Source organism: Oreochromis niloticus, linkage group LG3, assembly GCF_001858045.2.
Source record: "Oreochromis niloticus isolate F11D_XX linkage group LG3, O_niloticus_UMD_NMBU, whole genome shotgun sequence".
NCBI lineage: Eukaryota > Metazoa > Chordata > Actinopteri > Cichliformes > Cichlidae > Oreochromis > Oreochromis niloticus.
The window spans coordinates 79,666,490-79,681,010 of record NC_031967.2 but is presented as its reverse complement, the minus strand read 5'-3'; the positions used below and the strand labels follow the sequence as shown (position 1 = coordinate 79,681,010).

At 40.9% G+C, this 14,521-nt stretch overlaps 2 protein-coding genes across 3 annotated transcripts; both read right to left on the bottom strand.

Moving 5' to 3' along the window:
- Window positions 1–186: 186 nt before the first annotated feature.
- On the bottom strand, window positions 187–7,745 carry zgc:85858 (stress-associated endoplasmic reticulum protein 1). The gene is made up of 3 exons (XM_003451114.5): window positions 7,463–7,745; window positions 4,140–4,215; window positions 187–1,600 (listed from the first exon to the last, which is right to left on the bottom strand). The coding sequence occupies exons 1-3, from the start codon at window positions 7,544–7,546 to the stop codon at window positions 1,560–1,562; spliced, it is 201 nt and encodes a 66-aa protein (XP_003451162.1). The 5' UTR covers window positions 7,547–7,745; the 3' UTR covers window positions 187–1,559.
- Window positions 7,746–11,297: 3,552 nt separating this feature from the next.
- Window positions 11,298–13,731, bottom strand: nppcl2 (natriuretic peptide C-like 2). Of its 2 annotated transcripts, XM_003451146.5 has the most exons (3): window positions 13,530–13,731; window positions 12,645–12,743; window positions 11,300–12,231 (listed from the first exon to the last, which is right to left on the bottom strand). In XM_003451146.5, exons 2-3 carry the CDS (start codon window positions 12,741–12,743, stop codon window positions 11,920–11,922), a joined length of 411 nt encoding a protein of 136 aa, XP_003451194.1. In that variant the 5' UTR covers window positions 13,530–13,731; the 3' UTR covers window positions 11,300–11,919. The 2 variants fall into 2 exon arrangements, with proteins under 2 accessions (XP_025761696.1, XP_003451194.1); XM_025905911.1 differs by lacking the exon at window positions 13,530–13,731 and having other exon boundaries at window positions 11,298–12,231; window positions 12,645–12,840.
- Between the last annotated feature and the right edge of the window lie 790 nt (window positions 13,732–14,521).

Sequence of the window (14,521 nt, the reverse complement as noted above, 5' to 3'; positions counted from 1 at the left end):
ATGACGGAGCTCGTTTCATCAGCTTGTTTTACTTCATTTACAGCAGAAGAACTGAAAGTGTGTGGAGGGGAAGGGATTTAAAGGAGCAAAGCGCTGTTTTTAGAGCCTTAAAGAGAAATCACATTTCCAGTCTGAATCCTGTAAACTTCACATGATGATCCAGCATGAACCTGCATTCACAATCACTTCCTGTGTGCTTTAATTCAACATCTTTTCACCCTGCTGACAGTCTGTTCATCACTTCATCTGCACGTCAGATGACGCCCAGGTTCATTTACTTTGAACGACTTTGGACCTCTGAAAATCAGAGAGCTAAAAGAATTTACGAGGCCCCGTGAGACATTTGTAACTAGCGCTCACAGTTAGAAGATGAAGTTTTGACTTCTTCATGCGATTCATGTATTTCCTGTTTCACACTGAAAAAAAGTGTTGTTTTGGATGAGAGACGTGCTGCTGATAGACACAATCTGCAGATTTCTACCCTGAGTTCAAAATAAACATTTTATCTGTAACTTAACTGTTTCTTTAATTCATCATAAATATAACCAATCACAGCTCATGCAGGGTTTATTGTGAAGAAGATGCACTAAATGTAAGTGAAAGTTACCAGAGGAGAGATTAGAGTAACAGCTGTGGTTGAAACTAAAGAGCTCCAGAGGAAAAGCTAAAATTGTTTCTTTAAAGTAAATGTTTGTCTTTAAACCGTTTCTAATATTAACACTTATGATATGTGACTGAATAATCAGCGGAATGAATTAAACGGCTCTTCAGAAATAAATAGATTTGTTCTTTTTGTTTGTTTCACATTTGAAACACTAAGTAATAAGCAGTCATTAAACAAAACAGCGGTTAGCAACAGGACTCAAAATCACATAAATCACTGAACTATTATTGACAAAAATACAAAATTCACAACAAATACAATCAATATGAACTGAAACTAAAACAGGTGTGTGTTAGACTTTTAATTTGGAAGACATTCTTTTTTTTTTCACATTAAAAGTCTTCCAGGCTGGGCTGCTCTTCTCAGGCTTCAATGTACAAAAAGTTTAAAATCTGAGGCGTGCTGCATGTAAACATCTGTCTGAACTTAACCTTTGTCCTGTTATTAAAACGATTCACAGTATGATGTCTTTCTGAGTAAATGAGCTCAGACTGAAAATCACGAGGGTCCTAAAGACTGAGTGACGGTCTGAGAAACGAGGCGCGTTCACAGGATTTATGATTAATGAGCCGACAGCAGGAAGAACAGCGCTTTGTCCCTTTAAACCGAGGACTGAGAAAAGCAGCAGAGACGAGAGAGAGCAGCTGGACGACCGACAGGAAGAGGATTTAAGACTTCATCTGACAGGAACCAATTATCAATATGTGATCGATCAGCTTCATCGAGAGAGACGGGAGTAAACAAACAGACGATGTGCTGCAGAGAGAGAGGGAAGAGTCCAGACTCCACAGGTACAAGTGTGTGTGAGAGAGTGTGTGTGTTTGTGTGTGTGTTTTGAAGGCGATGTGCCCCTCCCTCCATGCATCAGGCTCAGCATCTTCGGGGTCAAAGGTCATCACATGCCCTGCCTGATGCTCTGGATGATCTGGAAGATGGCTGTAACAAACACAAAGGAGGCATTAGCAGCAGGTCACGTGACACAAAACCAGCTCATCCGTAAAGACATCAGAGAGACGCCGACTCCTGTTTCAACTGATTTTATTGCTCAGTGAATCAAACTTAAAAGTTGTGGCACAGACGCTCAAAAAACAACCACAAACCGAAGCAAAGCAGCGAGCCACGATTGCTTCCTGTGTTTTACTCCGAGGGCTGGAGTGCTGTAGCCGCCTGTGTTTGTCACATAACACTAACGACTTTATTTTAAAGAAGATAAATGTTATGAAACTGAGGTACAGAACAAGCTTGTGCAGCACAGATAAGATCGCACGAATCATGCTCGCAGTTTAACGTGTGAACACGTTTGAAATGGCGAGGTGATGTGCACTGTCGTTGGCTGCAAATAGAGAAGTCTCTGTGCGTTATCACTCTGCAGCTGCTCGTGTGGTTTCACACGTGTTTCTCAACAGCGAGCCTTGTCACCAGCTCGCAGTGGAGTCTTAAAAAGAACACTAACCCTCCGAAGACTAAGCACACTCAGTCATGACTGACGTGTTTATAGCAACGTTTCTCTAAGTGTAAATAAAAGCACAGTTTTTGTTTCATAAGCTCCTCGAGTCTGTGAGGGCTAACTATGAAGCAATGATGCTGGGACAGAGTGTGGGTTAGAAAACTCTCGCTGAAATAAGCACAGGATTCCACCTTAAACGAGCCCGGGCTCAGAGCAGTGTTTCTTCAGGTGTGGATGCCGTGTTGAGCCACGGCTAATGTTCCTGAGCACACACAGAATCAGATCAGTTTCTAATGCAGCACTGACACCATCATTCATTAAATGTCTCAGTTATCATTAAAGCTGCATAGTGAAAAGGCTAAATTATTAAACAGTTGATTAAGACCATTTGATAATGTGAAAAAACATATTAGAGGTGTTGACAAGTTTTTATACGCTGCCATCCAGATGTGTTTTCCACTGAAGATTCTGCTTATTTCAGCAACACGATGCCAAACCACATTCTTATAAAAGAGCCCAGCTGCCACTGACCAGCATGTAGTCTTGAACGGTCACCCACTGAACACATACAGAACTATAAAACCACAAATATGAGCAAAGAGCAGCTTGAATTCTAGATAAAGTGAAAAAGTGAAACATTAGGGTTTCACACCACACAAGCTTGCATCCTAAGATCACAAACCATTAAAGAGTTATGTTAGAAGAACATCTGCCACAACTCAGTGGGAAGCATGCTCCTCTATGTGTGTATCTACCTACACAGTTACCGTCCGAGCTACGTGCAGATTCACCTACCTACTAACTAACCTACTGCATTGTGGCGGGGCGTGGTCGGCGGTGTGAACGCACCTGCAGGGCATCCACAATCACGCCTCGCCGGGTTAAAAGTGTGCTGTGTCCTGCATATCAGGGTTGTTATTGTGTACGTGTGGCTGGCAGCTGGGACGCTGCAGCCGAGAGGTGTTGTATCAGCAACAGTGGAACAATAAAATGGAAAAATGCAATGCATGCAAACATCGCTGGGTCTGTCGTGGTTATGTTACATGCATCCATCTACCAAACTACCTACATAGCCACCCATAGGTGCCTACCTGCCATTATACCTACCTACTCACCTTACTACCTGTCTAATGATCCACATACCTACCTACTGATCTACTTAATGAACTATATGGTTACACTTTATCAACGGTCCTATTTATATTATACGGCCCATCAGCCCACCTACCTACTGCAGGTATTACAGCTAAACACACTGCATTAAATGTGATGAGCAGGTGCTTTAATAAAGGACCTTTTATCAACAGTAATGATCGCTGCTAAACTGTTTTTTCTCTCTTCACCTGGGTTTGTTGTAGGTGAGATGTCTGTTTGACACAACAACAGTGTGTTGAGCCTTATAATACTTTTTATTCACACACATGCGCCTAAATAGATTGAGCAATCTGAACATTTATTTTTAGTCTCAAATATGAGACTTCGCCAGCATCAACTTCCTGTCCTTAAGAAAAGCCTCTTTATTCCAGTAACTCTAATACTTCCTTTAATACGAACACAGTCAACTCTTCTGCTGCTGGTAGAAGCAACATTAATCTGCTAATGAGCAGGAACATCATGAGAAAACCAAACCAGCATCGTGCCTCAGAGCCACGGCACAAACACAGATTCTATTGTGACGTACAATCTAAAAACAGGCTGAGAACAGCAGGACAGCTATTTCCAATCTATTTAAATGTGAGTGTTTTTGACATGTGTTACCAAACACTAGCAGGATGTTAGAGATGGCAAGTCCTGACTGGCTGGCGATAAAAGTGTAATCTGTCACAGGAAGACTCTGACTCCCTAACCTGCAGGCTGAAGACAAAACTTCTGGGAAAAAATGTGACTCAGAGTTTCCAAAGCTGATAAAGTTCCGAAGAAAAGCCACAGAGATGAGATCAGCTGAGCAGGAAGCAGAGCACGTCCTAAATCTGAGTCTGCATCGGCATCTGTATCAACATCTGGAGCACCTATGGGGAAGAAACTCACCTGATCCACAAACCACGAAGACGAACAGAGCGAGCAGCCACGGGCCCACCGGAGACTTCTCATCGTTTACTGGCCGCTGGAAAACACACACACACACACACACACACACGGTCAAAATGGTCATTTGCTGCTTTTCTCCTGCACATTGTTAAGTATTCTTGAGTCTGGACGTGCGGACGTGACCACAGCCAGTCACTTGTAGGCTGCTGGGACCCTCATGAAACCACGTGCCGTTAAAAGCCTCCCGTGAGGAACCCTTTCGAGTTTTACTTCTACGTAGAACTTGGCTCTTAATTCTGATGATAATGATTACACCTCATGGTGAAAACAGGCGTCTTTTGTATTTTTACAACACTTCTCTTATGATCCCTTTACACTTTTTACACTATATGCAACTTTGTTTCACACATTTCACTTGCTTAATCCTAAAATGTACTTTTTGTGCATCCTAAAGCCTCGTTTATGCAGCAATGTGAGTAAAGCAGAGAAACATCCAGTAAGACAGTTCTGACTGGTTTGTCTACCCGTGCACACACCTTGAATCAGGTGGGTTACCATGTTGCAGAGACAGACGAGCTGAAAAATTTCAATTTCGTAACAGGTGAGTTGGGAGTCTTGGCAGGTCTGATGCTAACAGGAAAAAATTTAAAGTCCCCAACAAAACCAAAGTCAACCGGAGAAACCGAACTGTAAACGGGACGAACAAACAGAACAGCTAACGTCCCTGCTGTAACCGTTGTCACGTTTCAAAGACTTCTGCTAGGAAATGAAAAGATTTCTGTGAATAATCAGTGTTTACAGTGTTCACCTTCTTCATAATGTCTGTAGTTCATCATCATCAGGGCCAAACCCTGACTGATGGAGATCCATTCATGCCTCAGAGCTCCAAGCTGATCCCAGTTTGATTTGTTTTAAAGACTAGACCTTTAAAAAAGTTTAAATCATGTAACCCTGTGAAAATAAAACCCATCATCTTATTATTTGCAATACGTGGTATAACAGGAAGGCCACTTATAGCTCAAACCGCTAAAGACATCATGTTAATATAATAATAAACGCAGCAATGGACAGTTATGGCACACGTGGTTGCCTAGTAATGCACACTGTTTACACACATTTTGATATGAAGGCTGCAGTAACATAAGCTAAAGTTAGCTCCAAGTGACTGAGCAGCAGGGACCGTGTAAAGGCCCCAGTACAGCCTCAGCATTGGTCGATTGCCGTAACTTCTCATTTGCGCCCTCTGAGCTTCGGTACCGACACATCATTTAGCTTGAGTGTTGTGATGACGATGATTGATGTACTTTATTAGTGAATAATTAAACTGCTAAAATGTGTACGACAGAACAGAATAATCTTTATTGTCATCATATAAGCACAACAAAATTTAAACTGGCACCTCCGCTACGCCCATCAGAAAAAAACAACAACACAAATAGTAAAAATCAACAAATAGGCAATAATAACAATAACAAACGGATTATTAAATCTGAGGCAATGATTCTTGAGAGCCCTGAAAGTTATTATCCGTGCAAGTTATTATAGTATATTGGGTGGAGGTGATGGAGACCACAGCTCAGGGGTAAAAGCTGTTCCCCAATCTATTTATTTCGCTGCATCCGACTGTTAGGCCAGTTTTAAATGTCGACAATAAGCTGTTCAGTCTTTTATTTTAGTTTAACTCATCCTTATCCTTACCTACCATAATTTTAAGAGAGGTTTTGTAAGTATTCAAACATAACATACATCTTCATTCATCAAACAGAAAACACAACAAGTAGTTGTGTTATGTAAGGTGTGACAGACTCTGCATCAACTAAATCAAGGCAAACTGTGGTTTTGTCACAATCGCCCACCACAGAGTGAAAATATCCTGTGCTAGCGTGCCTGCTGATGGCGTACGAAACTCCAGCAACACTGCAGGTGACATTAATAACACCGGTTCTCTGAGGTTATGCAGAGCTCCTGAGTTTTGGGGGTTTTTGCATTGTGTTGAAGTCTCAACTGTAAGCTTGTAAGCTGAAAGTACTCTTTTACTGCAGTTACTGTACTGCTCAAATTTAAATGAGATTACACACTCCTGTCTGTGCTAAGAGAGAATGATGATGCATAAAGCAGCTGGACTCATGGTGTCACAGCTCTTTGAGCTTGTTTACACCCTGAAAGAGTGTTTCAGTGATTGAAAATGGGGAGAAAATACCAAAAACACAAAAATATTTACTTATAATTTTGGGTTTCCACCTCTAATCACTTGAATTAGTTAAAAAAAAGAAACTGTGCAGATTTAAAATGAAGATATTCAGCAACACAGAGCAACAAGTACAGCAGCGTTATAACTAGAAACACACACTGGATAAAAGAAGTGGAAAGTTTTAAGTTATACGTGAAAATACGACGTCAAATCCAGTGGAGACGCCCGTTAAAAGTGTAAAATCTCTCAAATTAAATCGCCTCACAATAATAAATGCTGCCGTGTTGAAATCGCGACTCCCTTAGAGTAGGCCGACTGTGTGTGTGTTAGACTCATAACAGCTCACAGGGAACACACACACAGCTCTGTGTGCTCACACTCTGTTAGACCTGACAGCATCCTGCCAAACAGCCCAGCAGCCAGTCTGCACCAGACTCCGTTCAGAAAACAGCTCATTTAACGCTGCTCTCTGTCTGCACGGTCAAAAGCGAACAGCTGACCTGTATTTAAACAGCGTGAGGCTCGTTCTTAAATTCGGCCTGCGTGTGATTCACCAACAGCAGCGTCTTTGACACAAACTCGTGTTTTAAATGTGCGCACTGACCCGCACGCCTCCGCCCACTTTCTCTGTTTACACCGCACCAAACAGGAGGGGGGTGGACGACGAAAGCCTCCAAAAGCCCCCCAAGAGACGACAGCTTTCTGTGTGCTTTACGACTCGAAAACGGACAATAAAACTTTAAAATGTTAAAATAACTCAAATTACAGCTGAGCGGACGCGTACAGGCGCGTTAAAGCTCCACATTTCCTGAAGCACTCTGGCTCTCTTTAAGCTGATACACAAGCTGCCACTCACAGTGAGCCAGCAGCGGGACCTGTGCTACTATCCCACCATTTTCACTGGTTTTTAAATAACAATTACATGCGGGATGATGGCGACTCTGATGGTAACAGAGCTCCAAGGCTAGCTTAGCGAGCTAGCTGCTAGCTCCCTCGCTGCTTCCTGGCCGCGAATCTCGACCCTAAATAAACTAAATAAACGCATTTACAGGCACACTACAGGAACATCACATCTACAGACCACACGCCGAGTCCAAGTTAACGGGTCAGCTTTTAGCCCTTGTTTCCTTACCGACGTTTTCTGGACGTGTCCCCGCTGTGTGATCGTCTTGCTGTGTCGCTCGTTCGCCACTTTCATCCGCTGCACTGCCGACATGCTTCAGGCTTATTGACCGGTCCGGACCAGGAGGACGGAGGAAGAGGCGGGAACAGCTGGGATCCGGAGGCAGGAGGTGCGCTGGTAGTAGAGGAGAACTCCCGGAGGAGAGGACCGTCAGCTCGTTCTGTTTCCGTGTTATCGTTAACGGTTTGCTGGATGTTAGCTGAGCGAGCGCTGACCCCGGAACTACTGACCTTGTCACGTGACAGGGAACAGTCAAATGTCTGCCTGCTGCCCTCCAGAGGCTGGAAAAGTCGGTGCAAAAAAAATCATTTTATATCCTTAAAAAAACTTAGAAATATAAATTTAAACTCAAAATAAATGTAATATTATAAAACATACGCTTCAAATGGAAACTACGGTTCAGAATCAGTAAGTCATATAATGTTTGCAGATGATGTTGTGGCCCATAATGAGAGAAGGGAGCAGGTGGAGGAGAGCCTAGAAGGAAGAGGAAGTAAGTAAGAGAGAATGCATGTGTGAGAATGAGGGAGGTGGACAGGTGAACTTGCAAGGAGTAAAAACGTGGCGGTAGATGAGGTTCAATACCTGGGGTCAACCATCCAAAGTAACGGACAGTGCACAAGAGAGGTGAAGAAGATAGTGTAGGCAGGGTGGAGAGGATGGAAACGAGTGTCAAGGGTGATTTGTTACAGAAGCATGGCAGCAAGAGTGAAAGAGAAGGTGTATAAGATGGTAGTGAGACCCGCTGTGATGTATGGTTTGGAGATTATGGCACTGATAAAATGACAGAAGGCCGAGCTGAATGTATTAAGATCTTCACTGGAAGGGATGGCGAGAACAAGAAATGAGGTAGAGCAGTTTGGAGACAAAGTTAGAGAAGCAAGGCTGAGATGGTGTGGAAATGTGCATAGGATGTTGAAAATGGAACTGCCGAGCAGATAAGATCCACTGTGGCAACTCCTAAAAAGAGGAACCAAAAGAAGAAGAAGACATTAGACATTTTATTAGATGTGTGGATGGATGGATGGTGTCACATACAGTACAACCAACGACACAATAAATCTACTGATGTCAATGGTACTTGGTTCATCCTGGCCAAAGGAGGATTTGTGTTAATTAAGAAAACTTAATATTTGCACAAGATATTAATATTTATCCAAAAGAACATCACGATCAGCTTTTGATAAAGTTTTCCAGTACATGGGAGTCACGGGTGTGACCAGAGCCACAGAGTAAGTAACAGCACTGTTGTTATCTATATGGAAATTAAAATCAATGACAGTTTTCATTTTAACCCCTTTTGGCTTTTTAACCCCGAGTGGCTGCTAGAGGACAGCAAACCACATGCTGTCAGTCATAGTTTACACATAAAATTATACAATTTAATTAGCTTTTGTCAGCATTATGTTTTTTGCTATTTAAAATTCCCTTATGGTCTGTATTTGTATAGCGCTGCACATTCAGTCATTCACACACTGGTGATGGCAAGCTACATTGTAGCCACAGCCACCCTGGGGCGCACTGACAGAGGCGAGGCTGCCGAACACTGGCGCCACCGGGCCCTCTGACCACCACCAGTAGGCAACGGGTGAAGTGTCTTGCCCAAGGACACAACAACCGAGACTGTCCAAGCCGGGGCTCGAACCGGCAACCTTCCGATTACAAGGCAAACTCCCAACTCTTGAGCCACGATCGCCCCTCATATTAAAGCTGGTCACATCACTGACTTCAACTAGAAGCTTCAAATTATGAGATAAAAGAGAAAAATTCTGGTAAATGAAAAGAGGCACTGGACTTATCACGAACTGTTCTTTAGCAAGTTTTAGGAAATATGTAAAAGGAAGTCAAGTGATGTCTTCACTGTGCTGCTTTGTTTCAAAATAAGAGACTTCTGTTACACAGCAACAGTGACACAACTCCAGTAAACTGTTACTTTCTTTATATGTTTTATAATCTTTAGTTTAATAATTGTCAGGCTTACCGTATATTTGATAGTTGTATGCAAAAAACAACATATTTCTGACCTGAATGTGCAGCACTAACCCGCTTCATTGGACTGTGTGGACGAGGACTCCTGTTATGGCTGCACATCTATATGATGGATTTAAAAAAAAAAAATACGGTCAAATAATTTAAATAATGTTTTTTTTTTAAATTTATGAGTAATATTTATGTAAAGGTCAGCAAAATAAACATTTAAATAGAGCAACTGTGATAATTGATCATAAACAGGTTTATTATAAATTAATATTATATATTACTCAGACACATGTTTCTAAAAACACTTTTTTCTTGTTCTAGCTTGGGTTTAGTGAAGCGCGTGGTGAACTAGCTCAGGTAATTGCATTCACTCCCACCTGCCGCATGAGGGCGCACTAATAACACAAACTAAAGGAGTCTCATATGGCGACAACGAGATGATTACCCATTTTCTAAAGAAACAGATAGAAAAGAGTACAGGGTAAAATAACAATTTTCATTATCCTTAAACATTATAAAGTATCTTATAGTCTGCTATAAGGTTTCAACATCACATCACAGATAATAAGAAGTAAGCCTTGTGGTTAGCAAGACTAATAAAACAGTCTGTCCTGTTTTCCTGCTCATTTGCTGTGATTCTGTCTTCTCTGTTAAACTGCATATATAAATAACTTACTTTGCTTAATTTTATACAGTGGGATAAACCTGTAAAAACAATCCCAGTGAGCCAAAAGCTCAGGCTTCAGACTGGCTAAACAATCACTTTACACTTGACTTTTTACTTTCATAACAACCTGACATCATCTCAGTGCAGTAAGTACAGCAAGTTGAAAAAAGTAAAAAGTAGGCTTTTATTTTAAAAATCTAGCACTGACTATTATTTTGGTAATCACATAGCATTAATGCATCTTCATAACATGCTTGAAGAGATGCCTTGGCACTGGAATGTCGGAATTCGGGAGTGACGTTACTCTTGAGTTAGCATGCTCCAGATAAAGCCAAGTAAAAGAAAAGTAGGATTTCTTTTGGTTCTCAGCAAGGTAGAGCCATTAAGCTATCACTAGCAAAACGGCATTATATATATATATATATATATATATATATATATATATATATATATATATATATATATGTATATGTATACATGACTGTGACTCCCAAGCTAGGCGAGTGGCTCCAGCAGATCCCGGGAACAACATCGGAGATCTCTGTCCAGAAGAGCGCAGTCCTGGGAACAGCTAAGATACTGCGCAGGACCCTCAAGCTCCCAGGCCTCTGGTAGAGGACCCGAGCTTGAAGGATAAACCGCCCGCAGGGGCGTGCTGGGTGTTTTATATACATTAAATGTTAACAGAATAACTGAATGATCATAACTGACTGTTTTATTTTCAAAAAGTTTAAATGGTCTTGTTTAATTCCAAGCTTTTATTTTGAAAACCAGAGAAGAAGAAGAATCCACTTTAAGCAAAAATTTGTGTTACTCTGTTATTCAAGAAGTTCAAAATTGAGATGATGGAGCTTCAAGTTATTTGGGCTAGCTGCACCAATGCGGCTCAAACGACCACCGTCTTCACATGGATACTTTTGGAAACAGATTTTTAACCTCAAAATATTTTCCGGGTTAAACAACAGATGAATACATTTCTGCTGTTACCCTACCATGCATTCCTACTCAGGATTCTTCTTCCTTGTTGGAAACACCAAAATGTTCTTTCACTGTCACCATAGACAGGAGGTTCACACAGTAAAAATCTGAAGTTTTCATTCATTAATGTCGTAATTAATATCTGTTTAAAGTGATGTTTTTTACCCGTTGAACCAAAGCAACAGAAGCCCAGTGAGGTTTCTCTGTAGTTTATTGTTGCCTGCAGTCCGTCCACACAAGCACACACACATACTTGCATGTTTAACACATGGTCGTCTATTAAGCTGTTTTCACACATGCCCCACAGTCATCAGCTTTCCAGTACATCACCCGACAGAGACACATGTAAAAGCACAAAAATATGCAACACAATCAGATCGGACATTCATCTGTCTTTAACCTGCCGTGTCCTGCACACAGTATCCAGACTCCGTCCCTCACTGGAGCTACACATAGTACTTCCTATAGTGAAAAACCTTGTGAAGCGTGAAAGTGTGAGCTAAATGCCTAATGTCCTTACACACACAAATATCTACATGTTTAAAACATGTTCGTCTCTCACACACACAGAGTACTGCTGGCTGCACTGAAGCCAGGCGTCAGAGGTCAGAGGTCAGACGTCATTAGTAGGACTCTCTGTACATTTCCTTTAGTCCTTTATTAGTAAAGTTCCAACATGAAGTCTTTGCCAGTGGAAAAATTCATCCTTCTGGAGGTCAGAGGTCATGCAAAGTCAGGCGAAGCTTAGGTCATAGTGTAGTTACCATAGTGACACATATGTCTAACAGCCCAGACCACTCATGGAGCCAATACGGTCCATCTTCATCCCAAAGCATCCTCTCCCTCCCATCATCGACTTGCGGCTCCACCTCCTCATCTTGGCCTGTCGCCGCAGGAAGTTGAGAAAGAACTGAGGGACTGCCTCCTTTCTGCTGATCACTCGCTTCACAAGGGCGTGGCTCACAGGCAGTACTGTGGAGGGAGTTGTGGAGGCCTTGGCGGGCTGTCCGGCTGATCCCTCTGTGATGTCATCAGATGTGGGAGTGGCCAAGATGAGAGTTGAAAGACGAGAGCCAAACAGAGAGTGTAAGACCTGAAATACAGTGAGTAATCATCTGTGTAATTCACTGCCTTTTCTACTATGTGAATGTCGATAATTGTACCCCAAGTACACAGAGTACTCAAAGTAGTCAGATTACTCAGATTACACACTGGTCCCACATAACAGAACTTAGAGGAAGCCATATCATATTTTTGTTACAACTCTATATTAATCAGTTTTACACTATGGTATCTAACAGTTCCTCGGGTGCTACATGCAACACTAGTGTCAGTGTCAGATACAAATACTGGAGATACTAGAGATACTGGAGGCTAAAATAATTCATAAAAAGAGAAGAAACTGTAGATGAAGATGAATCAGATTATGATGGATGAAGATGATGAGGACTAAGATAAAGGACGTAAAAGGAGAATGAAGGTAATGAAAGGAAGTTCTCCACTGACCTGTTTGTTGTCTCGTTGAAGTGACGGTTTCAACTCCACAGCAACAGCGAGGAAGAGGAGGAAGATGAGGGAAATGAAAGGGGATGAAGCAGCAGCCATCTTTGTTTGCACAAAAAAAAGATTTAGTTAAAAAACACACCACCATGACTATTTTTAACCTATAACTTTCAAGAAGAACATGACCTAGCTGAGTTAAGTCTAGCTCTGACTGAAGGGTATTAAAGCCTACAGCGCCTCCTATTGGTCAGAGGATTGTGGTGACTTAATAAAAGTGAATTTTGTGGTGAAATTACCTGAAAAAACTGATTGGGTCAAAAAAAGTTGAAACAAAAATATATTTTTAATGCAAATTTTAATTTATCTTTACTTTTTTTTTTTCTTTACTACTTTACTTATTTTTACATGGTGGTCATGAAGCTTTTTAACCCTTCCCCCAAAATTAAACTGGCTGCATTTAATGTTATGAATTAGACTATGTTTAAAAACGTTATACTTTAAAAATGTTTTGATTACAATTATTCTAAAAACTTGATTATTACAGTCTTAGATTACAGATGTAGATTATAGTCTACCAATCTGATGGTGTTTAGATTTTTATTATTAAATTCAATATAACTGGAGTTTTCATATTTTTAAGTAAAAGAAGGCTACTTAGAAAATTTAGACTTAAAATAAATTTGATTAATAGATTTTTATTATTTTATTATTAGAAATGAATAAACCTTTGGGTTATATGTTTTATTAAACTCGATTATTCAGCACATTTAAAGTTTGATTTTCTTTAATTTAATGAAATCTTTTTTTCTGCATGAGTTCAAATTTGCTTTATTGATATTTATGTATTAGTAAATTTGCTGAACAGGATAATAAAGAAGCACAACTTACTGACAGACAGATTCTCAAAAATATTCCAACAAAAATCAAAAGTCAAATATAAGATTCTGCTGGTCGTCCGATCAATCCAAGTGTGTTTCTCCAATCACATTAATTGATTATCTCTCAGAAGAAGTCCTAAAAGTTTTTTGTTTTTCTGTTTTTTAAACTATTGCTGGTGTCTGTCCTGTCTCATGTCAGGACCGGTCAGTATCTGTGTGCCTGTGGCGGACTGACACTTTTATACGACTCGGCGCTATGATGTCACACATTCTTACTGTTGTCACCCCAGACAACGGGTTCACACACCCACAAAGACACACAGATGAATGTGGACTGATTGGATGCATGTTGTAAAAAAAAGCACTGAAAAAAACAAACAAATAAACAAACAAAAAACAAATCAGATAAAAATATTCAGTCGAAAAATGAAAGTTTAATCACGAAGTCATGGAGAAAGTTCAAGGAATCCTTGAAGAGGTTTCTTCGGTTTAAAATAGTTTCATTTGGTGTTTTAATAGTGTTTCAAAGACCATAGGAGTGTGCACAAGTTTCATGAGTGTCTCAGATTGTCCTTGTTGGAAGGCTCCAGGGTCTTTCCTAGGTCAGTTTGGGGTGTCTTTACAACATTCAATGACTGAAATGGTTGTGGGCTTCCAGATGTCATCTAGTGACCAGTGACAGGGCTGTAAATGTTTTGTCTTTGAGAGCTTTCCAGGAGGCCTGGAGGTGGTGTGACAAACCCTCAAAACTATCCTCAAACATCTAGATGTTCATGAAGAAGGCAAATGTTTCCACGAGTAATTAAGAAAGCACTAAATGGAAAGGAATAGGCTCATGTAGTCCTTGAAATGTTTCAGGGTTCTTGAGAAGTTTCCAGGAGTCAGCAAATAGGTTCAAGTGGGATTTGAACATGTTCTAAAATTCCTGACAGAAGACAGAATGGTCCATGAGGAGGCTGAGCAGTCCTTCATCATGTCTAAATAGGTGATTTTTTTAAGGGG

Bases quoted from the DNA above. Each gene is read 5' to 3' on its own strand.
- zgc:85858 (XM_003451114.5), bottom strand. From the start codon at position 7,546: ATGTCGGCAGTGCAGCGGATGAAAGTGGCGAACGAGCGACACAGCAAG. The intron at 4,216-7,462 runs GTAAGGAAACAA...TGTGTTTTCCAG, and splicing joins GACACGTCCAGAAAACGTCG to CGGCCAGTAAACGATGAGAA. The intron at 1,601-4,139 runs GTGAGTTTCTTC...TGTTTGTTACAG, and splicing joins CTTCGTGGTTTGTGGATCAG to CCATCTTCCAGATCATCCAG.
- nppcl2 (XM_003451146.5), bottom strand. From the start codon at position 12,743: ATGGCTGCTGCTTCATCCCCTTTCATTTCCCTCATCTTCCTCCTCTTC. The intron at 12,232-12,644 runs GTCAGTGGAGAA...ACTGTATTTCAG, and splicing joins TTCAACGAGACAACAAACAG to GTCTTACACTCTCTGTTTGG.